The following is a 26,293-nucleotide window of genomic DNA, read 5'->3' on the forward strand; positions in this document are numbered from 1 at the left end:
AATTAATCAACACAGATTTTCAATGTCACAGCAAGGACATGATAAATATTACAATGCAATTCTCATGTTAATGTGATTTTTTAAAAAGACTTTATTTATTTGAGAGGTAGAGTTACTGACAGAAGAGAGAGAAAGAGGTCTTCCATCCGCTGGTATACTCCCCAGCTGACCACCACAGCCAGAGCTGCACTGATCCAAAGACAGGAGCCAGGAGCTTCTTCTGGGTCTCCATGTGCTTTCCCAAGCCATAGCAGAGAGCTGGATGAGAAGAGGAGCAGCTGGGACTTGAACCAGTGCACATATGGGATTCTAGTGCCACAGGCAGAGGCTTAGCCCACTAAGCCACAGCCTTGTTAATATTATATTAATGCAGGCTGGTGCTGCAGCTCAACAGGCTAATCCTCTGCCTTGCGGTGCCGGCACACCGGGGTGCTGGCACACCGGGGTCTAGTCGCGGTGGGGGCGCCGGATTCTGTCCCGGTTGCCCCTTTCCAGGCCAGCTCTCTGCTGTGGCCAGGGAGTGCAGTGGAGGATGGCCCAAATGCTTGGGCCCTGCACCCCATGGGAGACCAGGATAAGCACCTGGCTCCTGCCATTGGATCAGCGTGGTGCGCCGGCTGCAGTGCGCCAGCCGCGGCGGCCGTTGGAGGGTGAACCAATGGCAAAGGAAGACCTTTCTCTCTGTCTCTCTCTCACACTTTCCACTCTGCCTGTCAAAAAATAAAATAAAAAAATTTTTTTTGGTTACTGTGAACAGTCCAGGTGTCTCTTTGATATACCATGCTCAAGACTTCTGGGTGTATACTGAGAAGTGGATTGCTATAACTAATATGTTTTATAGATTATAGATTAATGCAAATGTAACCTAATTTTAAATTTAAAAAGAGAAAAACAGAACATAAAAGATCTCAAGTAAAAAAGATCTTTTGCCAAAGATTATTTGTTAAAAGAAAAAAATTTGAAAAGACAAGGATTAATAGCAAAGCAATCAAAGGGCACAACAAGGACAAATTACATCTGGAAAGCTGCTATTGTATTATTTCAGACGCTTCCCTCATTCCCTTTATATAAAGTCAGAGAATAATTATTTTCTTGCCAGGGAGACAACCCTGTGCATCACATTAATGAAGGCAACTTTCACCTGCTTATTGCGCAACGTGTAGATGAAAGGGTTCAGAAGTGGAGCGACTGAGGTATTGAGCACTGAGATCCCCTTTGCAACAGAGACCCGCTGTTTCATGGACGGTTTGACATACATGAAGATGCAACTGCCGTAGGACAGGGATAGGACAATCACGTGCGAGGAGCACGTGGAAACTGCCTTCTTCCTCTGACTGGTTGAAGGGATTTTTAGAATTGTCTGGGCGATACAAACGTATGACACCAGCACCACGGCCAGCGTGACCAAGAGAGTCACCAGCGCCGAGGCGAACCCCATCCTCTCCAGGGTCCGCGTGTCTGTGCAGGAGAGCTGCAGGAGGGGAGTGGTGTCGCAGTAGAAATGGTCAACCACGTTGGAGGCACAGAAGTCAAGATGCAGTCCTAAGAGCAGCGGTGGGAAGATGACGAGGAAACCAGCGACCCAGCAGCCGAGGACGAGCGCCGTGCAGACTTGGCTGCTCATGATGGTGGTGTAGCGCAGCGGCTTGCAGATGGCCACGTAGCGGTCACAGGACATGGCCGCCAGCAGGTAGAACTCCGAGGCTCCCAGCAGGAAGGCGAAGAACACCTGGGTGACGCAGCTGTTATAGGAAATGCTCTTGTCCCCGGTGGCCATCACAGCGAGCAGTTTGGGGATGCACGTCGTAGTGTAGGAAATTTCTAAGAAAGAAAAGTTCCGAAGGAAAAAATACATGGGCGTCTTCAGATGAGTGTCCACCAGCGTGAGGATGATGATGGTCAGGTTGCCCGTGACGCTTAGCAGATAGGTGAGAAGTAGGAAGGCAAAGAGGGCAACTTTCCACTCTGGGTCGTCAGTCAAACCTGCCAGGATGAACGCTGTCAGTCTTGTGTGGTTTCCCATGACGTCCTCTGACACTTACCAAGTCTGAATAGGTGAAATATAACAATAATCATCTCAGTGGAAAAATCCCAGGGATGACTAGTATTGAAATTTAACATTAACAACGTGGTTTTTACGATAGTGCAATATGTTGCTGATCCATGTTTTAAATTGGATATGCCACAAAGAAGAATGATTTGCTTTTTGAGAATATCTGAATGTAGACTAAAAATATTTTTTACAATGTATTTTTTAACTTTTATTTAATAAATATAAATTTTGACAGTACAGCTTATGGATTACAATGGCTTCCCCCCATAACTTCCCTCTCATCCGCAACCCTCCCATCTCTCGCTCCCTCTCCCATTCCATTCTCATCAAGATTCACTTTCAATTCTCTTTATATACAGAAGATCAATTTTGTATATATTAAGTAAAGATTTCAACAGTTCTGAGAATGGAACAGGCAACATGAAGAAAGAAATACAGGAATGTAGAAGGATGAGAAATATGGGTTTATGAAATGGTTTGAAGTTAGAGATGCAAAAAAGACAAAATTATCTGGAAACCTAGACAGATGAGAATTTTTAGAGATAGGATATTGAGCTACAGGAAAAAATTAATGTAAATTAGAAAAATAAATGTAAATTAATAAGAATAAATTAAGGACAAAATACTTACCAATGAAATTTCCTTCTTATATTCTTCATAGCAACTTTTTTTGCTGTTTTTCTATAATAAAGAGAAAAAACATGAATAATCATGAGTTTGGCATGGTCTAAAACAGGAGTATTTGAAACATTTCAAATGCGTAATAAATCAAAGTGTATTTCTGAAAAGATTACCAGTGTGTATTTCCCTATTAGCAGAATGTTCAATTGTCCAGTTGGCATCCATTAAACATATATTAAAAATAGTGGATAGGGCCGGCGCCGCGGCTCACTAGGCTAATCCTCCGCCTAGCGGCGCCGGCACACCGGGTTCTAGTCCCGGTCGGGGCGCCGGATTCTGTCCCGGTTGCCCCTCTTCCAGGCCAGTCCTCTGCTGTGGCCAGGGAGTGCAGTGGAGGATGGCCCAGGTGCTTGGGCCCTGCACCCCATGGGAGACCAGGAAAAGCACCTGGCTCCTGGCTCCTGCCATCGGATCAGCGCGGTGCGCCGGCCGCAGCGCGCCGGCCGCGGCGGCCATTGGAGGGTAAACCAACGGCAAAGGAAGACCTTTCTCTCTATCTCTCTCTCTCACTGTCCACTCTGCCTGTCAAAAAAAAAAAAAAAATAGTGGATAACTTTTCTACAAAGTTATTCAGGTTTGAGAGCCAGTAAATTTGAGATAGCAATTAAGATTAACATTCATATTAAAGAAATTCTTTTCAAGATACCTTCACCATCATGTGCAGAAAACAATGAAGTTTTTGTACTCCACACAGCACTATAAAAAACAATGTTTCCTGTCTTGAGGATGTAATTCGGGATGATTATTTCCAACCTCTAAAATACACATTATGATTAAGAAGGCACACATATGCTGAAAGCTAAACACATAAGGACAAATAAAAGCTATATCCAATAGCAATTAGAGAGATTTACAGCAAAAAACTGCATTCTAAGATAGGTCCTAGAGGGAGGTAAAGAACAGAGATTCTGCAGAAGAGGAACAGCCTGAACAGAAATGCAGTACAGACCCCTGCGAGGCTTCCCCAGAATGAACACACTGAGCTCTGCTATGTAAACCACGTACAAGAGGGCTCAAAAAGCTCACAGAGAAATTGTGGAATTGTACCATGAAATACATGAGATCTGTTCTCTTTTTATTAATAACAAGTAAAATAAGAAAAAAATCAAAATAAATAGTACTTTATTTTGGTGCCAAAAATGAAACCCAACACATTTTTTTCAAAACATGCATTTTCATGAAGACCCATCATATAAAATTATTACAAAATTTCTTTGCACCAAAATCAATATTTTTTCCATTTCTCCATAAAGCCGTTGAAGTACTCATATGTTAATAATATGGGCATACATTAGTGAATGCGGTGTCTCTTTCTTCTCTTGGGCATTTCTTCACTTTCAGATTACTGCAGCAATCCACAGTAGAATTCTCTGCATTACACAAAATGCTCAGTGGCAAAAATTACAGGAATTCATGCACATAAAAACCTAAATAAAAGTTTTATAATGCTGAAACATTCCTTTGTCTGACTTCAACAATTATACACAGCAATTATCCCTTAATATATGCTACATAAATGAATAAAATTCACATTAGGAAACAAAATAATAGGCAAAAATTATAGGAACCCATATAGATAAAAACCTAAATAAACTTTTGTCATGTTGTAACATTCTTTTGTCTGACTTCAACAATCATACACAGCAATTATCCCCTAACATATACTACATAAATGAATAAAATTCACATTATGAAACCATTAGAAGTTGGGCCTGTGAAAGTTCAGTTGTATTAGATATTCTGATTTTCAGTTACATCTAAAAATTTTAAAGCTCTCCAACTGTAAATTATCATTGTATTGCATTTATCTTCTTCCTCTGTTTTTCTCAAATCAAAATATAAGTTCTGGGGAAGAAAAATTTAACTGGTAAAACTTAACAGACTTGAGTTACAATACTTCTAACATATTGGAAGTGCTATTTTTAATTTTAGAAACATCAGTTATTTTCATTTTTTGATTCGTTAGAAAGATATATAGTAAAACATAAAAATGCAATCAGTTATCATAAACACAAATATATTGAAAAGATATAGACACAAATTCATAAGGACAGCATCATCTGTGCCCTAGTAATTCCCTCTTTTATCTTGTGCTGAACTGAGTACATTGCTATGCATTGCCTCTCTGAATCAATCCCATTCCACCCCACAATCCCAATTTCCTTTTCTTACCTATCATTGGCAATACTGGAAGTAGTTTGATTAGCTATTTTATTGCAGTCAGACTAGTGCATTAAGTACCCCTGTTCCTATAGTTTGCTTATTTCTGGGTTGACTTCATGTCAAGGTATTATGCACAGTGCCATATAAAACATATCTGCTCTTGATCTATTGGAGTGTGTATGCTTTCTGTGCCCAGAAGGAAATTATCTGAAGACTCTGAAGAACTCTCAGGAGCGTGTAAGATCCCAAACCACCACCTCCCAAAGGATCACCAATTCATATGCTATACAACTGTTCTCCCCAGACAGCAAGCGTTTTGCAAGGCAACATTTGTATTTGAAGAGAATCTAGTTTAAACTAAGATACCGGGAATTCAGTATGAATGACCCTAATATGTTTGCCCTCTCACACACACTCTCATGCTTTGAAATCACGGATGTCTAAATGAAGATTTGGGAGTAGAAAAATAGTTATTTTGTGTGGGAATAAAATGGAGAGAGTAGTGGGACTTAGACAAAACTGAGCTTTTAGCTAAACAGACCATTACTAGTTTGTTATGCACATCTTAGCATTTCACATTTCATATGGTGTTCAGTTTCTTTTCTGCTATCTGTGACACTGTCTACAGAATAGAAGCTTATATTTCTTTTTTTTTTTTTAAAAAAAAAGGTTTATTAATTAGGTGAAAGGCAAACTTATAGAGAACGAGGAGAGACAGATAGAAAGAGATCGTCCATCCACTGCTTCATTCCCCAAATGGCTGCATTGACCAGGGCTTCATCCGGGTCTCCCATGTGGGTGCACAAGTGCTTATATGGGATGACGGGCATCACAGGCGGTGGATTAACCTGCTGTGCCACAACACTGGCTCTCAGCACTCTCCACTTCTTCTATAGAATAGATGGTCATTCCCTTCCCCATCCTCGCAGCTTGGCGCTGCCGTGGGACTAGATTCTGGCCACAATGTCAATAGAGACAATTTGTGCACCTTCCAGTAATTATCCTTGCATAACAGAGGATTTCTTTTCTCTTCCTGTTTATCTCTGCCTATAGTCATAATGTAGATATGAATGGCGTTCGGAGTCATGAGTGAGCAAACACACTTGAGATGGCTACTTGATTTATGTTAATGAGTCATCTAAAAAATCAAGAAAATAATTCCGTTTTAAATGGTTACACACATAAAAATAAAATACCTGGGAGTAAATGTAATCAATCAATTGAAAAGGAGTTAGAAAGACAACCTTAAACTATTGGTGAAAGGAATTTTAGAAGAAATGGATAGACATTTCATGTTCATGAATTGGAAAAGCAGTATTGTTATAATGTGTATACTATACAAAGTAGTTTATAGATTAAGTGCAATTCCTAGAAAAATACCAATAATTTTTTTCACAGAGCTAGTTAAAATACTACTGAAATTTGTAAGGATCCACAAAAGATCCCAAATGGCTAAAGTGATCTTGAGAAAAAAGACAAAGCAAGAGGCACTATATTATCTGACTTTAAATATATTATAAAGCTACAATAATCAAAGCAGCATGGTATGATCAAAAAGCAGATCCACAGACAAACTGAATAGAATAGATACTGTCGATGGAAACTCATACATCCGAGGCTAAGGGATTTTTGGCAAAGGTGCTAGAAAAAGTTGCATTGGAAAAAGAATAGTCTTTTAAAATAAATGAGATAGGGAAAACTGGACACAAACACCCATCAGAATGAAGATAGACCTCTATCTCTCACCATATAAAAAACCAGCTTGGGGCAGGTGTTGTGGCACAGCAGGTTAAGCCTTCACTTGGGATATCACCAGCTCATAAAGGGGTGCTGGTTCAGGTCCCAGTTCCTCTGCTTCTGATTCTTCTTCCTGCCCATAAGCCTGAGAAGACAATGGATGATGGGCCTAGGGCTTGTAGGACTCCTAGATGGAGTTCCAGGCTGCTGGCTTCAGTCTGGTCCAGCCACAACTGTTGCAGCCTGTTGGGGAGGTAAACCAGCATATGGAAGTGCTCTCTTCTAATAGGGAAATACACACTTGCTGTATTGTCCTCTCTCTCTCTCTCTCTCTCTCTCTCTCTCTCTCCATCTCCCTCTTCCTCTCCCTCCCTCTCTCTCTCTCTCTCTCTCTCTCTCTCCCTCCTTTCTCCCTCCCTTCTTCCCTCCCCTTTCCCTTTTCCCTGTCCTCACCCCCTCATTCTGTCCTTAAAATATGTAAGTAAAGAAATCTTTAGAAAACAACCTCAAAAAGAATTAAAGACCTAAATGTTAGACCTGAAGCTTTTAGACTGTTGGAATAAAGAATAAGGACAACACCCCAGGACAATAGAATGGACGAGGATTTTCTGAATCAGTCTCCATAAACACAAGAAAAATAAGAGAAAACAGACACTTGGGGTTTCATCAAACTAAAGTGCTTTAGCATAGCAAAGGAATCAACTGAGAGACTGAAGAGACAAACCACAGAATGGGAGAAAGTGTTTGCAAGCTGTGCATCTGACAAGGGATTAATATCCAGGATATATATAAAGATCACAGATAATTCAACAGCAGAAATCAAACCATCCAATTAAAAACTAGCAATAGATCTAACAGACATTTCTCAAAGGAAGACACACAAATGGCCAAAAGCATGCAAAAATTTTTCAGCATCACCCTTCATCAGAGAAATTCAAATTGAAGCTACAATGAAATATTCAGCCACTTTAGTGAGATTGGCTCTTCTCAAGTTTGCACGGATGTGGAGAAAAAGGAAACTTTGCACACTGTTGGTGGGAATCTAAATTAACACAACCAATATGGAAAGAATATGGGATTCCTCAAGAAAATAAAGGTGGAGCTATCACATGATCCAACAGTCCCACTCCTGGGCATGTGTTCAAGGAGAATGGGATCCACCTGCTGAAGAGAAGTTTGCACTCCCATGTCTATTACTACATCATTCACCATTGTAGCCCAGAAATGGAAACAACATTAGCATCCATCAACTGATGAATGGATAAGGAAAATATGACATATACACACAATGGGATATTACTCAGAAATGACGAAACATGAAATCTTGTCATTTGCACAATGGTTCAAGTTGGAGGTCATTATGTTAATTGAAATAAGCCAAGCACAGAGCAACATTTATCACATAATCTCACTAGTATGTGGGGTCTAAAATATGTTATCTTATAGATGTTAAAATATAATTGTGGTTATCAGAAGCTGAGAGATGTAGGGAGAGATTGGAGTATGTTAAACAGAATGTTAAAGCCCAGACATACAGATAATGACTCAGAAGCCTAGGGATGGTAACTTGATATTCCACAAAGAAATGATAAAAGTATGAGGCAATAGCTATAGTGAATATTCTGATTTCATCATTAGGCAATATATCCACACACACCACATCACGCTGTTACCCATCCATATGCGTATTTTTTACGTGTCAATTAAAAACAAAGGAAGAAAGGAAACAGCAACATTTCTGAAACTCTCTTAGTGCTTCTTGTGAAGAAAATCTTTGGAAATTACTGTTAAGCAGATTTAAGTGCCAAAATATTCTTCTGTTTTAATGGGCAAAGTTGACATTGTGAGATTCGATTATTGTTTACAGCCTTTGTCTACACTCTTGAGGAACAGTGCTTTTCTATTTACTACTTGTTGAATTGTTTATTTAGTGGCCCTATCAATCTGTGTTTATTAAATAAACTGAAAATATGTCATTGTAAAAATTAAACGAAAAAATAAGAAAGAAGGAGGAGAGTGGATGGGAGCATGGGTGGGAGGGAGGGCAGGCTGGGAAGCACGTTATGCTCTTAAATCCATATATATGGAATACATGGCATTTGTTCACCTTATATGAATAAAAAAATTTAAATGCTATTCTGATGTGCAAAGTCTCTTCATGGTTTGAGATTTTGACTTCTCCAGACTTCTTGTTGCTTTACCCACATCACGAGATCAAGCGCTGGTTGTACCACATTATTGAATTGTTCAGAATTTCACTGTCATCTTTTACAGAACAGGAAACACTTCTAATAACTGGTTTCTACTAAATGGAGAAACTGAGGCATAAAATTTGCATAACACCTGCAGGGTCCCAGTGTGTGGCAAAGCTTTTACTGAACCCAGCCGAGTATTTCAAAGCCCTTTGCTACTCATTAGATAATACTTACTCTGTAAATGTGTTGAGTTATCTACTACCTCTGTGTTATTTTCAAATGTTTATGCATTAGGCCGGCGCCATGGCTCACTAGGCTAATCCTCTGCCTAGCGGCGCCGGCACAGCGGGTTCTAGTCCCGGTTGGGGCGCTGGATTCTGTCCCGGTTGCCCCTCTTCCAGGCCAGCTCTCTGCTGTGGCCAGGGAGTGCAGTGGAGGATGGCCCAGGTGCTTGGGCCCTGCACCCCATGGGAGACCAGGAAAAGCACCTGGCTCCTGGCTCCTGCCATCGGATCAGCGCGGTGCGCTGGCCGCAGCGGCCATTGGAGGGTGAACCAACGGCAAAGGAAGACCTTTCTCTCTGTCTCTCTCTCTCACTGTCCACTCTGCCTGTCAAAAAAAATGTTTATGCATTAGTCTTCTTTCTTCATGCATATTTTAGTCTCAGTATAATTTTTACTTTCTGTTGGATTCCTCAAAACTCAATAAACCTATCACCCATTGTTAATTGATTTTTGTGTAGCACATAAAGTAAGGGTCTTGTTTCAAACTTTTGCATGTGGAAATCCAGTTTTTCCAAAGTGGAAGGAAATGGGGCAAACTTAGTAAAAAAATGAGCTTAAGATGCATATAGACAATTTATAAATACATCAATATATGACTATGTATTCAATTCATTTATAAATTTAAAAATTTATACTAAAATAAGCTTATCTTTTAATTACATTATGTCTATATTTTTAAACTTTTATTTAGCAAATATGAATTTCCAAAGTACAGCTTATGTATTACAATGGCTTTCCCCCCCGATAACTTCCCTCCCACCCGCAACCCTCCCAACTCCCACTCCCTCTCCCATTCCATTCACATCAATATTCATTTTCAATTCTCTTTATATACAGATGATCAATTTAGTATATATTAAGTAAAGATTTCAACAGTTTGCACCCACACAGAACATAAAGTGTAAAATACTGTTTGAGTACTAGTTATAGCATTAGTTCACATTGAACAACACATTAAGGACAGAGATCCAACATGAGGAGAAGTGCACAGTGACTCCTGTTGTTGACTTAACAAATTTACACTCTTGTTTATGGCGTCAGTAATCTTTTTTTGATGTCCTTTCATACAGAGAACAGCTTAATAACATCTTAAAAAAAGTGTGCAGGGTATCCTTTTGATTCATCAATCTAATTATAGAAATATACCTTGAAGGATTAACATTATGACTTTCAACATCATGAAAACTGTTTTATAAAAATACATATGTGGTTTTATTCATTTGTACTTTTTTTGTAATTCTCCAAGTTGGAAGCAATCTACCAGCCTGCATATAAGCAGCAGTTAACTAAGGTCTGGTATATCCTCACAAAGAAGGACCATGCAGTTACAAAAAAATTTTTATAAATTGGAGTGTTTCAGAGAATGTATTGTAAAAGGGATAAAGTAGTATTTATAACACATTTGGCTTGAGATAGATTTGTCTTCATCAGGTTGCATTTTCTGTCTTCTACTCACACTTTTTATATCCATGTAAAAAATCCTTTTTTCTTTCTCTTTCTAAATCCTCAGCTATATATCTGAGATTTCCAAAGAATGACATGCATTAGGCAATCAAATCTCACGGCATTTTTTACTGAAACCTCTGAAAGTATAGTTAACAGAAGGAAATGTGTGCTTGCATTCGTGTATGTTTATGTCTGCAGACTGCACTTCTGCAATACACAATTTGGCAACCCCTAAGGAAATGATGTTCTTGAATCTCAGTTGCCCTGAGAATTCTTTGTCGTTAAATATTTTCCTGTAAGGCACAGGAAGCATACATTCTCCACAGTTTTAGCAGACAGTTAATTTTTGTATTGCACAGTGTCGTATTCTGAAAGGTATGCAATACTTAACATGAGCAAATTGTAGTAAATTGCAAAAAGGAGGGAAACTTAATGGTCTCCTAGTATTGCATCATGATTTGCTCAAAGAAAATATTTGTAAGACAACATGTAACTCAGTCACAGGTTTTATAGTAGAATGAAAAGACATCAGTGTTCTGTGTTTACCACAATGGTGAGTTCAGTGTTGATGGGAAGATAGTTTGCCCAAATGTGTGTACGTACAGAATTGTATATATACATGAAACACATGAAAGCTGTTCTCTTTATAGGGATAAATATATTTATTTAAAAAAGAATTTATAATAGGATCTGCTAAACTATTAAATGTTTAATCTTATTACCACCTTTCACATTTTGACTTATAGATGCTGGTTGGTGAAATATTGCAAATAATATGCAATAATTATTTCAATTCAAAAGACTTTTTATCTTAATTATTGATCAGATATTTGTGATATCTAACAAAACTAAATAAAATTAAGTTCTTTGGCTTGTATTCTGTTGATTTCATAATGTGATTTGCATTGTTTTCCTATACAGTGGACGTAAAGGGACAGATGGCAGACATAATTGTTGAATCAGGGTGAACCAAAGGCTTGATATGATGAAACTCTACTTGACACATTAAATAATCATTCATTTGTACCAATGTTGCCATGGGCTGGTTGGTGCAAATGAGAACATGTTGTAATGTATTGCTGCACAATGACCTAAGTGTGCTAGACTAAATAAATCCAGGCAGAGGTGCGCTGTATTTTCCATTAGTCTATGGTTCTAGCACAGATGATTAAATGGAAGAACCCTAATACTGTTTTCAAACAAGCCATGCTTGAGCCACTCACTCCTCTCTTGTTCTTGCTGCTCCATCTGCCTGGAATATCCGTGTCATCCCTCCATATCCTTTTAGGAACTGACCGAGGATCCGTTGAATCAGGTATCTCCTCCTAAAATGTCCGTACTAACACTGGAAAGACCTTTCACATCTTTTAGTTTTTGGTTCTTTATATATTTATTTCTGCATGTGATATGTTTTCTAAACTATTATATTTCAGGAGCTGGAGCTAATTTTGTGAATATCTTCAGTGCATAAACACATGATTTTACAGTTTCCATTTTTATATGATATTAATTTTAAAAGGCTTTTTTAAAAAAAATGGTTTGACTTGATAATAGAAACTCTGAAGAAGCAATTTTTCCTAGAGTTGATGCTAATTTCTTTTACAAGAAATGTCCCATAACTTGTTTTCTAAACCATGTCTTCTGAAAATAGCTTCTCTTGATCTGTTCCCCTGATCTAAATGCAAACCTCAATACAGGTCTACTGTTTGTATTTAATCACTTTGTCCAGCATAAAATATATAAATAATTGAGAATAATGGTTGTTAAATATTCAGTTCACAGTAGATTCATGTATTATTATTACTTAATTTTAATTTATTTGTCTGGTATTTGAATATCATTATTTTTTGTAAGATAGTATATACTATCCAAAATGTGTCTCAGTAGTGAACCCACCACCCATTGTGAATTTGAAACTTACTAAATTTCAAATTTCTCTGTTTTGCTTTTGGTGGCTTCTCTGTTTTGCTTTTTGGTGTGTTCATTCTACAGTTTAGGAAATGATTCTGTATTAAATTCTGTATGAAACATTTTCTCTATATTACTCCTATAATTACAAGTTTACTTACACAATTTAAATTTTTTATGTTTTCCTTTAACTCATTCTCTGAATTTCAAAAAACATATATAAAGACTCCAAGAACCCATTATCTTCCTTTTTCATTTTATTTTTCCTTTCTCAAAATATGTTCTAGAATCATTTGTACATTTATCTGCTTCTACAAAACATTATCTTTCTCTAAATGTTACCAGGCCCTATCTGTATTCAAAACTGTAACTCTATAACAAGCAATTATTTGTTGTTATCTCTGTAGCATTGATAGACTATTCATAATGAAATGGTATTGGGCAGAAAGTGATGTATCATCAGAAATTAGGGGATGAAAATCCTCAAAAGAAAAGCAAAAAGATTTTCCCTATTTCTGACATTGACAGATATATCTAACAATCAATTTCACTGAATCATGAAATCAAGAATCAAGTTGTTGAGCTTTGGTTCATGGAGTTAAATAGTAAAATAGAGAAATTTTTGGTTATTGACTTAATTTAGATTTATTTCTCTGGATATGATTTTAAGCATTAAATATAGATTGCTATAATGCAGCCTTTTGGTTCTACTTTACAACTAAATTTGATCAGGAAATGATACACTATTTCAACTTTTGTAAACCATGCTGTAAAAAGTGCATTTACAAGATTCTTGAGCTCCTGAATTATTCAATGCAAAAATGATAAATTGTCACTATTCTTATGTGATCATCTTATAAGCACAATTTTCTGAAAAATATGACTTAGTATTGCATTGCTATATGTCAAACATTTTCAAAAGTTTGTTTTTTAAAGATTTTTTTACTTTTATTTGAAATTGTGTGTGTGTGTGTGTGTGAGAGAGAGAGAGAGAGAGAGAGAGAGAGAGAATCTCCCATCCCCTGGTTCACTCCATGAATGCCCACAACAGCCATGGTTGCACCAGCCCAAAGCCAAGAGCCATCTGGGTCTCCCACATGAGTGGCAGGAACACAAGCACTTGCATGATTATCCATTGCCTTCACAGGCACATTAGCAGATAATTGGATAGGAAGTGGAGGAACCACATCTGGAATGAGTGTTCCCATATGGGATGCGAGCACCCCAAGTACTGGCTGAGCCTAGGGCATTGAGACGTCTGCCCCCAGTTTGTGCAATTTAGTGTACATACTACTTGTCATTACTGTTTTCTATAATGATCTTGTTGGTTTTGTTTATTAAGACCGTGTAGGAGTCAGAATACAAAAATAGGAAACTACAAAAGAGAAGCAGTCTTTATTTCAGCCAGTGTAAATGATTACTCGCTTTTTAAAGTTGTCATCTTCTTTATTTTCAATTATATTCACAAACACCACTGGTGATGGGATCATGATCATCCTACAGCAGAGACTCAGTTTAAGTTCCTTTGTAGTTTTCTGTTTGAACTGTTCTCTCTTAGAATTTTCTTGTACTACTACGTTAATCCTTAAGTTGCTAATTATTATGCCAAATGGGATAAAAATTATTTCCTATATCTTTTGTGTTGTTCAGGTAATAAATTATTTGAGATATCACTTAAATTCAGAAATTCAAAAAATTTAACACATAAATGATCTATTGAGATAAAATGTTTAAAAGATCACAAATTAATGCTAACCAAAATATAGAACTATATTTCTTTTTTTTTAAAGATTTATTTATTTATTTTAAAGAGTTACAGAGAGAAGGAGAGGCAGAGAGAGAGAGAGAGAGAGAGAGAGATCTTCTATCCACTGGTTCACCCCCCAATTGGCAGCAACAGCTGGAGCTAGGCTGATCCGAAACCAGGAGCCAGGAGCTTCTTCCAGGTCTCCCACGTGGGTGCAGGGGCCCAAGGACTTGGGCCATTCTCCACTGCCCTCCCAGGCCATAGCAGATAGCTAGATCGGAAGTAGAGTAGCCAGGAGTCTAATGGGCACCCATATAGGTTGCCGGCACTGCAGGCGGCAACCCCACCCACTATGCCACAGCGCCAGCCCCAGAGCTACATTTCTAATGACTGATACCAAGCATTCTGGAAAGTGGTAAGGAGGACATATGTAATTCGGAAGACTCTCTTGCTGTCCTTATAAATGTGATTGATGGGTTCTAGGACATTGTGGTGATCTCTAGGTTGATTTACAAAAGTATGTGCTCATATGTAAGCTTCTGTATAGGAAATTTTCTGTGGCTTAAAGTTAAGAAATGTCTTTTTTTGCTGGTGATATTAGTTTTTATTTTCTGTAGATCTGACAAGACAAAGGAGAAATGAAAAATCAATCAGAGGAGATAGAGTTCATTCTACTGGGACTGACAGATGACCCTGTGCTGCAAATTGTGATTTTCCTGTTTCTGTTTTCCAATTACATCTTGAGCCTGATGGGGAACTCAGCCATCATCCTCCTCACCCTGCTGGATCCCCGCCTCAAGACTCCTATGTATTTCTTCCTCCGAAATTTCTCCTTCTTAGAGATTTCCTTTACAACAGCCTGCATTCCACGGTTCCTGATAAGCATTCTGACTGGGGACAGAACCATTTCCTACAATAGCTGTGCAGCTCAACTGTTCTTCTTTTTTTTAATAGGCATCACAGAGTTTTACCTCCTGGCTGCCATGTCCTATGACCGCTACGTCGCCATCTGCAAACCGCTGCATTACCCAATCATTATGAACAGCAGAATGTGCTACCAACTTGTACTCGGCTCCTGGGTAACTGGATTCCTGATCATCTTCCCTCCGTTAGTCTTGGGGCTCAAGCTAGACTTCTGTGCTTCCAAAACTATTGATCACTTCCTATGTGACACTTCTCCTATCCTGCAACTCTCATGCACAGACACACGTTTCCTAGAATTGATGGCTTTTGTTTTAGCTGTGGTGACACTTGTGGTCACGCTGTTGTTAGTGGTCCTCTCCTATACCTACATCATCAAAACCATCCTAAAATTTCCTTCTGCTCAACAAAGGACCAAGGCCTTTTCCACCTGTTCCTCCCACATGGTGGTCGTCTCTATTACTTATGGGAGCTGTATCTTCATGTACATGAAACCATCAGCAAAGGAAAGGGTAACTTTAACTAAAGGAATAGCAGTGCTCAACACCTCCATTGCCCCGTTACTCAACCCCTTCATTTACACCCTAAGGAACCAGCAGGTAAAAGAAGCTCTCAAGGATATACTTCAAAGAGTTTGTCATGTTCACACCAATGAGACAAAATCCGCATATAAGTAAGGTGCTCCACAATGCCAGACTCAGTTTGCACATCTTACCAGTTGTTGTTTTCTGATACCATAATTGACTTCTAGGCTTTCATTCTGATTGCTTATGTTGTCTTGTAGGCTCTGAAGCCTACAATCAATTGATAGTAATCTATGAAAGAATCAAAGTATAATTTACCTACAACTGGAGTATTTCTTTATACATGGGGTATTTCCCATATATTTAAATAATTTGTAAAGTAAAAGTTTCTTCACTACTTCTGCTTTTATCATGTTTGACAAATTAAGTGTATCTTACATAAAACAGAATATAATCATTTTGAACCAATACATTTAAACACATATTCACACCCATGTAGCAATCTACAGAACATTGGCATTGTACTTCTTAGTCCACTTTGTGTCTTCATAGTCATTTCCTTGCCCACAGGCCACCTCCATATGATGTTCAACTAGGGTACACATTGATGTGTTTCCACTCATAATAGATCAGTTTTGTCTTTTTTAAAAGATTTACTTATTTATTTGAAAGTTAGAGTTACACAGAAAGAGAAGGAGAGGCAGAGAGAGAGAGAGAGAGGGGTCTTCCATCTGCTGGTTCACTCTCCAATTGGCCCCAATGGCCAGAGCTGTGCCAATCTGAAGCCAGGAGCCAGGATCTTCCGGGTCTCCCATGCAGGTGTAGGGGCCAAAGGACTTGGGCCATCTTCCATTGCTTTCCCAGGACATAGCAGAGAGCTTAATTAGAAGAGGAGCAGCCAGGACTTCAATGGGATACCAGCACTAGAGGCGGCGGCTTTACCGGCTACAAGACAGCACTGGCCCCAGTTTTGTCTTTTAGAGAATTTCTTGTAAAAGAAACCACCTAATAGGAACTTGAGGTCTGGTTTATCTTACTCAGTATCATATTCTTGAGGTTCACCCCAATGATTACCTGTGTCCGTGCTTGTTCATCTTTTTGCTGAAGTCATTTAGCAATGTGTCTGGTGTCTTTGACAGCCAGTTTCCCCTCCTTTCTCCCAACGCCTTGGTATAATTCTCTAAGTAATCTCTCCAAAAGGCAGTCACTGACCTTCATCAGTATGAAAAGTGAGTGCATCCCGCGTTCAGAAATGCTGATTCCTGAAAGTCCCTGTCCTTCAATAATGTCCTTTGGATGTAAACTGTCTGACAAATCTGACTCAATTGAAAAGAGTTGCCGTCTTACGTCTTGGTGACTCTCTTCCTGAACTCCCGCCCTGCAAGGCCACGAAGCTGCAGAGTGTGTTCATGGCGGAACAGAAGGGTGCAGGAAAAGCAACATGCCTCTTGTTCCTCATCGAGGGGCACAGCTCAGTCCAAATTAACTCCTTCTATTCATTTTTTTGAATGCAGTAGGAACTAGCAATCATCCTGCTCTTGAAGAACTTAGGGATCACATGTCCAAAGACCAGACAGAAATCCGAGCACACTAACACTAAAGATTTCTTGGTGAAGCTCTTAGTGGGAGATGGAAGTGACTTTCTGTGATTCCTGCGAAGGTGTCCACCAATAGTCTTAGTGGTAAAGTGTGTCCTTCTCACTTAGTGCAACTAAGTGGATTTCATATTTGTTCACGAGTCTGAATACAGAGACCTTCAAGAACTATTTCTTCCATTTCTCTTCCAATTTTGGGTTTTTGCACAAAATTGTCTACTTGATAAACTAAGCTAGACTCATGCCAGGAAGGGTTATCTAGGAAGTGATAACCCCTGTGATGTTACCTTAGCATCATATAATTCAGTGCAGATTCACTGAAAATAATCAAAGCCGTGGTCTCAGAAACTGCAAGTCATTGCTTCTATTACTAGCTCTATCCCAAGAGTGACGCCACTGTTTGGGAGAATTAGAAGAGATGAAGCGTATTTTGCATGTACTGGCTCCGTGTACTTCCATTATATACGAGTATTTTTTGTTCCAGGCCATCGTCAATGTGGAACTCCATGATGTCCATTTATGTTGCTCCAGATTCTTCTGATTGTCCAGTTGGGAAACATGGTTTTACAGGGCCCCGTAGACAAGTTCTGACTGGATCAATAGTTAGGTTTTTTCTTGGCTAAAAGCCCTTTTCAAGAATAAATAGTTTGAATTATGTTTTAATTAGTAAATTCCACATAAGCACTTACTAGTTGTCAAAATATACTTCTGGTCGGGGCCGGTGCCATGGTTCACTTGGTTAATCCTCTGCCTGCAGCGTTGGCATCCCATATGGGCACCAGGTTCTAGTCCCGGTTGCTCCTCTTCCAGTCCAACTCTCTGCTGTGGCTCGGGAGGGCAGTGGAGGATGGCCCAAGTGCTTGGGCCCCTGCACGCACATGGAAGACCAGGAGGAAGCACCTGGCTCCTGGCTTTGGATTGGCATTAGGGAGGTGAACCCACAGAAGGAAGACCTTTCTTTCTCTCTCTCTCTCTCTCTCTCTCTCTCTCTCTCACTGTCTAACTCTATTTGTCAAATAAAAAAAATATACTTCTGGTCTACATATAATCTACTTTGGTCATCACTAAGCATACAAACTCTTTCCTGTCCAGCAATTATAATACTGTACAAAACTGTTACTTCTCAAAGCTGATAATTAGCTATAAAAAATATGCCTATAATTATTATGTTACAACTAAATAAATTAATTTGTATTTTAATTTTGAAGTTGTATTTGATCCTGTTACTGAAACAGAATCATAAGAATCAACTTAGCAAATGTCATCATCCACATACCTAATATAACTATCACTTTCCTATTTCATAATGATTCATCATATTTTACAAACATTAATAATAATTCATAAAAAGGAGTGATAAATGAATTAAATATAAATTAAGCCTTATGGTAACATGGTGGTAAAAAAGGACTAAACCAAAGTGAATCAGAGGATGCATAAAGAGAGGTAATAATAGCATTCAAATATCACTAAAAAATTCAAATTACTTTCATTGGTTGCTTGATACATTCGAAAGTCTTAAAAACGTGATAATAACGATAATGGCAATGATAATGGTGCTGGAAGTGATGCTACGTCGACATTCTGGAAGAGAACGGGCTGACGTCACTACCACTTACAGGCCTGAGGAAGTTTGACCCCAGGGCCCGCCTTTCCTAAGAGAGGAAGTGCACCTCTGAAAGGACGTTTCTGCACTGCCAATCGAATAATGCTGAGATGCATGTCTGAAGATGTGACCCAGCCCTTCAGAAAGCGGGGAAGAGATTTCTGTACAGAATGAAAAAGAGCTCACGTGGATATTTAAATCAACCTATCTCAGACTTTCTCAAAAATTAATTTTTTCTAGTCAGAATCAAATTCCTCTGTATGGGGGGAAAGGAGTGTCTGTCATTTCTCTCAACCTCTACTCTTTTTTTTTCCTCTTTTAAAAATTCTTGACATAACAATCTTTTTTACTTTACATTAATCCAAAGCCATAATGCTCCACTAAATAAAGTGTTGAATAAATAAAAAGTAAAAAGACCATAGTTGTACAGGAAAGTAGGCAAGGGCTATAAACCATAATCAAATGAAGAAATGTTCAATTTCACTCATAGAAATTTTAAAATTTTTATATTTTAAATTTTATATTTAAAAATACTTTAAATTTTTAAGTAAAAATTATAATTATAATATATAATTTTAACAATTATTTGACATTTAAAATGTAGTTTAACAAACCATTGTAAAGCAGAATACCACATATTCTCCCTTATACATGAGTGCTTAAATTTTAAAAATAATAATTAAAACCAAAAAAGAGAAATGGCTGTATCAGTTTTGCAGCCAATACAATATTTTCTCACACTTTCTATCTTGGTGCATGGATTTCACAATATAATATTTAAATTGGGGCAAATTGTTTATTGAAGGACATGAATAAATTGTCCTTATTCAAAAGCAAAACTGCATTGCCAGATCACTGCATGCCTTAGCAAAAATGACCAAGATTAAAGTAAAAATTGATCCAAGCTCTCATGCACTGTGCTCTGCCTCCTGAGTTGTGCACCTGGAAGGTCCAGTTGTTTTGTACAGTAGGGGGGCCGTGCTGGGGCTTAGTAGGTTAAGCATCGCCTGCACTGCAATCCAGTATGGGCAGCGCTTTCCATCCAGCTCTCTGCTAATGGCCTGGGAAAGCAGCAGAGCACAATTAAGTCCTTGGGCCCCTGCACTCAAGTGGGATACCCGGAAGAAGCTCCTGTCTCCTGGGTTTTGATTGGCCCAGCTCCAGCCATTGGGGCCATTTAGAGAGTAAACCAGTGGATGGAAGACACCTCTCTCTCTCTCCTCTCTCTCTCTCTCTCTCTCTCTCTCATCTCTATCTCTCTCTCTCTGTCTGTAACTCTACTTCTCAAGTAAATAAATAAATCTTTAAAAAAAAAAAAAACAAAAGAAAGAAAGAAAACACACAATAAGGCATAAGCTTACTGAAGACATGAGAATAAAGCTCTCTTTAATCAATTTAACTAAGGAATACTCCTTGATGGAGCTGTCAGACAATGAGTGAGTGAAGTGCAGAGCCTGGGGTATGAGAACACCATCCATGTGTCATATTCTAAAGCATTCAGATTCTGTGCTGCAGAGAGGAATTTAAAAGCGGCGGGGGCCAGCGCTGCAGCTCACTAGGCTAATCCTCCCCCTTGCAGCGCCAGCACACAGGGTTCTAGTCCCGGTCGGGGCACCGGATTCTGTCCCGGTCGCCCCTCTTCCAGGCCAGCTCTCTTCTGTGGCCAGGGAGTGCAGTGGAGGATGGCCCAAGTGCTTGGGCCCTGCACCCCATGGGAGACCAGGAGAAGCACCTGGCTCCTGCCATCGGATCAGCGCGGTGCGCCGGCCGCAGCACACCGGCTGCAGCGGCCATTGGAGGGTGACCAACGGCAAAGGAAGACCTTTCTCTCTGTCTCTCTCTCTCAATGTCCACTCTGCCTGTCAAAAAAAAGGGGGGGGGGCAGGAAGATCTGATTTATATTATATTGTTATATTATCTTATGTTACATTATATTACTTCACAAAATACTCAGGAGCAATGAACTAGAATATTGGTAATTAGCTGCTGGTTAAATTTCATAGCATGAATTCTAAAGCTCTGATAAATGCAAATACTTTTTTTCTTTGCTTTGGAATCCTAGGAGGAAGTTCACTCAGAGGTGAGAACCAGTGTCTATGTGCATAATAAAATGAGGGAGATGTTTCTAAAGGTTTGTGTCCATGTGTAGAATCAGAATCAGAATGAAGTGAGTGTAGCTAAAAGCTAATTGCAGATCTCTTGTGCATAATACAATGAGGGAGATGTTTCTAAAGGTTTGTGTCCATGCACCTGTTTATTACATTAAACCAGGACCCCAGGAAACCTTGACTGCTGAAATGAGTGGGAGGGCCAGTAAGGAAGAGGGTTTGAGAGATGGAAGGAAAAACAGGGTTTACAGCTTTTCCCTATGGGAATAAGTAGATGACTTAAGGGAGTATTTAAAAAATGAGTAATTAGAATCTAAGACATACCTCAATATCTATCAAGCCAGAGATGAAGCAGATAGTAATTACCTACAATACAATATCCTAAAACACAGTTGCTGTTTAATTTGCCTATTTGATAAGAAATATAGCTGTTTGGACAATATATTCATGTCAGTAATTTCTGTGTGCCCCAAAACTTCTATGAGATGCTTGTAAATGCTTCCTTAAAGTCATTTAATGTATATGAGGGTATTCCATAATGTTCCTGGAAAAGGGAATATAAAGATGTTTATTTTGGTGTAAAAGATTTTGAAATGAGGGCAGACCCTGGGAGACATCAGTACTGGCTTTGGTGCTTGGGTCCATCTACCCACATGGGAGAACAGGAGTGCACACCTGGCACCCAAGTTCCCTCCAGCCCGAACTCCATGTTACAGGTGCACGTGGAGTTCACCAACAGATGGGAGTTCTCGCTATCTCTCTTTCAAATAAAAAATAAATAGAAAAAGTATGGCTTCTAAAATAATCTTGGCTATTGTTACAAACAAAATGGAAATTATGGATATAGCAAGTTACAGTCCACAATACTATTCTGCTGAATGAGACCCTTGGCGTTTCCACTTCTCCAGGCTTACTGCTGTCTCTACCTACATCAGTGCATCAAGAATTAGCTGCAGAGGCTGGTGCTGTGGCGTAGAAGGTAAAGCCACCGCCTGCAGTGCCGGCATCCCATATGGGCATGGGTTCGAGTCCCAGCTGCTCCACTAAACCTGCGGATGGAAGATTCTCTCTCTCTCTCTCTTTTGCTCTCCTTCTCTCTCTCTGTAACTCTGACTTGCAAATAAATAAATCTTTTTTTTTTTTAAAAAAAGAATGAATTGTCTCACATTTTTGAGCTGTTCAGAATTTAAATGCTACCTTTTATTGGGGGATGAATGGTTCTACTGAACGAGTTATAGATCACACTTTTACTTTCCCTATGTAGAACCTGAGGCATGAAAAGTTTGCATAATCTGTTCAGTGCCCCAAAGAGTGTTTGGTAAAAGTTTTATGGCCCCTAGCTGAGTGTTTCAAAACCCTTTTCTAACCATTAGGTATACCAGTTCTCTAAATGTGTGAAGTTATCTTAACACCTCTGTTTTATTTGCCCTGATTCATATTCCAGTCTTTTTTCCTTACACATATTTTTAGCCTCAGCATTATTAATACTTTCCGCTGAAAGTCCTCTCGTCTCTGAAAAACTGCAAGGATGCCAATTTACCTGCCCCATGCTATTTTGCAGGCATTTCTTTTATGCCCTTAATCACATGCCATAAGCAATATTTGGTCTGTATGTTTGTGTCCCTTAGGCAGTGAAAGCTTTTATTTTTTTTAAAGATTTATTTTATTGGCCGGTGCCATGGCTCAATAAGGCTAATCCTCCGCCTGTGGCACCGGCACACAGGGTTCTAGTCCCAATCGGGGCGCCAGATTCTGTCCTGGTCGCCCCTCTTCCTGTCCAGCTCTCTGCTGTGTCCCAGGAGTGCAGTGGAGGATGGCCCAAGTGCTTGGGCCCTGCACCCGCATGGGAGATCAGGAGAAGCACCTGGCTCCTGGCTTCTGATAGGTGTGGTGCGCCAGCCGGAGTGGCTATTAGGCCGTGAACCAACTGAAAAGGAAGACCTTTCTCTCTGTCTCTCTCTCTCACTGTCCACTCTGTCAAAAGAAAAAATTTATTTTATTTATTTGAAAGACAGAGTTACAGAGAGAGGTAGAGAGAGAGAGGGCTTCCATCCGCTGGTTCACTCCCCAGATGGCCTCAATCGCCGGAGCTACACCAATTCGAAGACAGGAGCCAGGAGCTTCTTCCAGGTCTTCCACATGGGTGCAGGGGCCCAAGGACTTTGGCCATCCTCCATTGCTTTCCCTGGCCATAGTAGAGAGCTGGATTGGAAGTGGAACAGTCGGGACTACAACCGGTGTCCATATGGGATGCCGGTTCTTCAGGCCCGGGCTTTAACCTGCTGTGCCACAGCGCCGGCCCCAATGAATGCTTTTTAAAGATAAAGATTGAGCCCCACAGGGTACCCAACAAATTCCATACAGCCAGTTACAGTTGCACCAGGTGGGCTTTATTCAAGTCATGGTTTCTAGAAACAGATAGTAAAAGGGATGGATTGTATAAAACTGGAGAATAGTTGGTGAGCATTTGGTGTAGCTGGTTAAAGCAGTGTTGTGAGGCTGTATCCCAAGTCAGAGAGCTTAGGTTTGAGCCCTGGCTCTGATTCTGATTGCAGCTCTCTGCTAGCACACACACTGGGATGTATCAGGAGATGGCTCAAATATTTGGGTCCCTGTTACTCATGTGGGAGATCTGGGTTGAGGTCTGGGCTCCCGGTTTCAGCTTGGCCCAACCATCACTGTTTTGAGCATTTAGGGAGTGAACTAGAGTATGAAGGTCTCTCTATGTCTATTTGTCTCTGTCTCTTGATCTTTCAAATAAAAATGAAAAAAAAAAAAAAAAAAACGGGACTAAGAAGACACCCACATCCCATAACAGAGTACCTAGGTTCACATTGCGGTTCCAGCTCCCAATTCCATCTCCCTGCTAATGCAAACCCTGGGAGACAGCAGGGATGACTTGTGTAATGTGGACAACCTGGATTGAGTTCTCAGATTTTGTTTTCAGCCTGATCCAGCCCTTGTCATTGATTGCTAGTTAAGCAACAGTCAGCAGCTTGTTTATCTGTGTGTGTGTCTATCTATGTTTCCCAAATAATAATTATTTTTTATTTTAAAAATTTTTTTAATTTATTTTTTTGACAGGCAGAGTTAGACAGTGAGAGAGAGACAGAGAGAAAGGTCTTCCTTCCGTTGGTTCACCCCTCAAATGGCAGCTGTGGCCGGCCCTGCACGGATCTGAAGCCAGGAGCCAGGTGCTTCCTCCTGGTCTCCTATGTGGGTGCAAGGGCCCAAGCTCTTGGGCCATCCTCCACTGCCCTCCCAGGCCACAGCAGAGAGCTGGACTGGAAGAGGAGCAACCAGGACTAGAACCGGCACCCATGTGGGATGCCTATGCCGAAGGTGGAGGATTAGCCAAGTGAGCCATGGCGCCAGCACCAATAAATTGTAATTTCAATAAAATTACTATGTGCTCTTCTCATTCACCCTTTTGAATTTATTTTTATGTGTCTATGTAATTTTGATAGTTTTCTTTTACTTCCTCCATATTTTTTAAGCTATTCAATATCCTGGTAAAAATGTAACTTCTATATTGTTTTCTGCAGATAGCAATTTGATTTAGTCCTGTGTCGCGCTCTCCTCATTACTTTAACTAGGCCACCTACTTCATCATGTGCCTTGTTTGTGGACTTTTAAAAGAGATGTTCACTATTCTCTCTTCCTTATCTTTAGTCATTTCCATTTCTCTCATTTATATTGCTACCTTTTCCATATACTGCTTTTAGAATTTTTGATTTGGAAGAAGATAACATTTATATTTTTATGTACAATATTATCTTCTAAACAGATATTACTGAGTATTTTAAAATGATAGCACACATATATTTCTGATACATATCTACACACACACACACACATCTCTTTCATTATATTTAAAACTTCCACTCTTCTTCTACTTATTTGAAAGAGTTTCTTGGAGTTAGTCAAATGATTTCTATACCAGGAGAGTTTAGTACTCTGATCTAGAACAATTATCTTATCTTAGGTTATAAGCAAGAGTTCCTCAGTGTTTTTCTGCATCACATCACTCACGTGAACAGAATCTACCTACTTCATGAATAGAATCAGAGAAAATGAAACATAGGTGCCATAGTTTGTGAAAACATTTTCATGCCTATTGATACATACCAATGAAACTAACTTATAATTTAGAAAGAATTAAAAATTAAAAATTCCATGCTCAAATGCAACACTGTGAATTGAATTTACAGTTCATATGCCTTACTTCTGGATATGAAATTAAGTTAAAATATAATTAACTTATCTTTTGGCTTACCGTTCATTTCTCTTTGTGTATGACATGTATATGTCGCTCCCCCTCTTTGTGGAGGAACGACACAGGACCCTGCGTTGTTCTTTCGTCTGCTCGGCCCTCCCCGGGTTTGCTGCTGGTTCTTCCCGGGTTGGCTACCAACCCTTCCACCTCCGTGGAAGGGCGGTTCCCCCTGCCACTTTCCCCACTTCCGCGGGGGAGCGGCACACCGCCGGCCGGCTCTCTCGGGGGCTGCTCAGATGTTCCTCAGGTATTCCCCTTACATGTTCCTGGTGCATGTTGTCTCTCTCCTCCTTTATAGTCCTCTTCCACCAATCACAACTCTGCTGCCCACACGCCGAGTACGCTGCTCTCCTCCAATGAGGAGCAAGATCAGCTCCTGCAGCTCAATCAAATTGGCGAGAGGCAGCTGTGTAGAAGCTGTTTACTCCCTTCTCAGCGCCATATTGTGGGAGAACAGATGCATAGAATAAGTCTTAATTCCAGTAACTTAGTCTAGTCCAAGTTGCTCCCCACATGTATACTAACATAACTGATGACAATTTTACCTGCTTTCATGCCCCTATTTTGCTATCCAGTCAGGAGATCTACTCCCAGTGAGTTTTCTTTGGAGAGGCAACACGCACACTGTGCTTTTGTGAGAATTTCCATGTTCTCTTAAATTCATGCTCACGTGTAACTTGGAACTCAGGTATCAATCATTTTAATGATGATCTCCCTTTCATTCTAGGTAAGTTGAACTTCTTCAAATTTGTGCTTATGGTTGAAATAATGATCATTCAAAAGCCTTCTGCTAAATGATCTATTTAAAGTAAAATAACTGTAAAAAAACACAAAAATAAAATCAAGAAATCATCTGCTGAAATATAAACACTTTCCAAGAAAGAGATTCCACATAGCCAACTACACACTTATGAAATGCTGCAGCCTTATCCCTTTCTACTTAGTATAAACTCAAGGGAATCTATTGAAATAAAACAAAACCAAACTCTTCTGTGGGGATCAGTGTTATAAAAGTACTAATCATTTTGGTGACAAAAAAGCAAAACACT

At 39.5% G+C, this 26,293-nt stretch overlaps 2 protein-coding genes across 3 annotated transcripts; one reads left to right on the top strand and one right to left on the bottom strand.

Annotated features, from left to right (window-relative positions):
• On the bottom strand, positions 1-25,752 carry LOC100356543 (olfactory receptor 6C74-like). 2 transcript variants are annotated; one of them, XM_089307418.1, is made up of 3 exons: positions 25,245-25,752; positions 2,684-2,734; positions 1-1,983 (listed from the first exon to the last, which is right to left on the bottom strand). In XM_089307418.1, exon 3 carries the CDS (start codon positions 1,853-1,855, stop codon positions 1,085-1,087), a length of 771 nt encoding a protein of 256 aa, XP_089163544.1. In that variant the 5' UTR covers positions 1,856-1,983; positions 2,684-2,734; positions 25,245-25,752; the 3' UTR covers positions 1-1,084. The 2 variants fall into 2 exon arrangements, with proteins under 2 accessions (XP_089163544.1, XP_089163543.1); XM_089307417.1 differs by having other exon boundaries at positions 1-2,047.
• Positions 14,853-15,812, top strand: LOC100356791 (olfactory receptor 6C6-like). Its single transcript, XM_002711146.2, has one exon. The coding sequence runs from the start codon at positions 14,853-14,855 to the stop codon at positions 15,810-15,812; it is 960 nt and encodes a 319-aa protein (XP_002711192.1).
• Positions 25,753-26,293: the final 541 nt, after the last annotated feature.

This window comes from Oryctolagus cuniculus, chromosome 11, assembly GCF_051225735.1.
Source record: "Oryctolagus cuniculus isolate XC-2025 breed Fujian yellow rabbit chromosome 11, ASM5122573v1, whole genome shotgun sequence".
Classification (NCBI taxonomy): domain Eukaryota; kingdom Metazoa; phylum Chordata; class Mammalia; order Lagomorpha; family Leporidae; genus Oryctolagus; species Oryctolagus cuniculus.

What these genes read in the sequence shown, in the direction of transcription:
- LOC100356543 (XM_089307417.1), bottom strand. Translation starts at nt 2,023, where the DNA reads ATGGGAAACCACACAAGACTGACAGCGTTCATCCTGGCAGGTTTGACT.
- LOC100356791 (XM_002711146.2), top strand. Translation starts at nt 14,853, where the DNA reads ATGAAAAATCAATCAGAGGAGATAGAGTTCATTCTACTGGGACTGACA.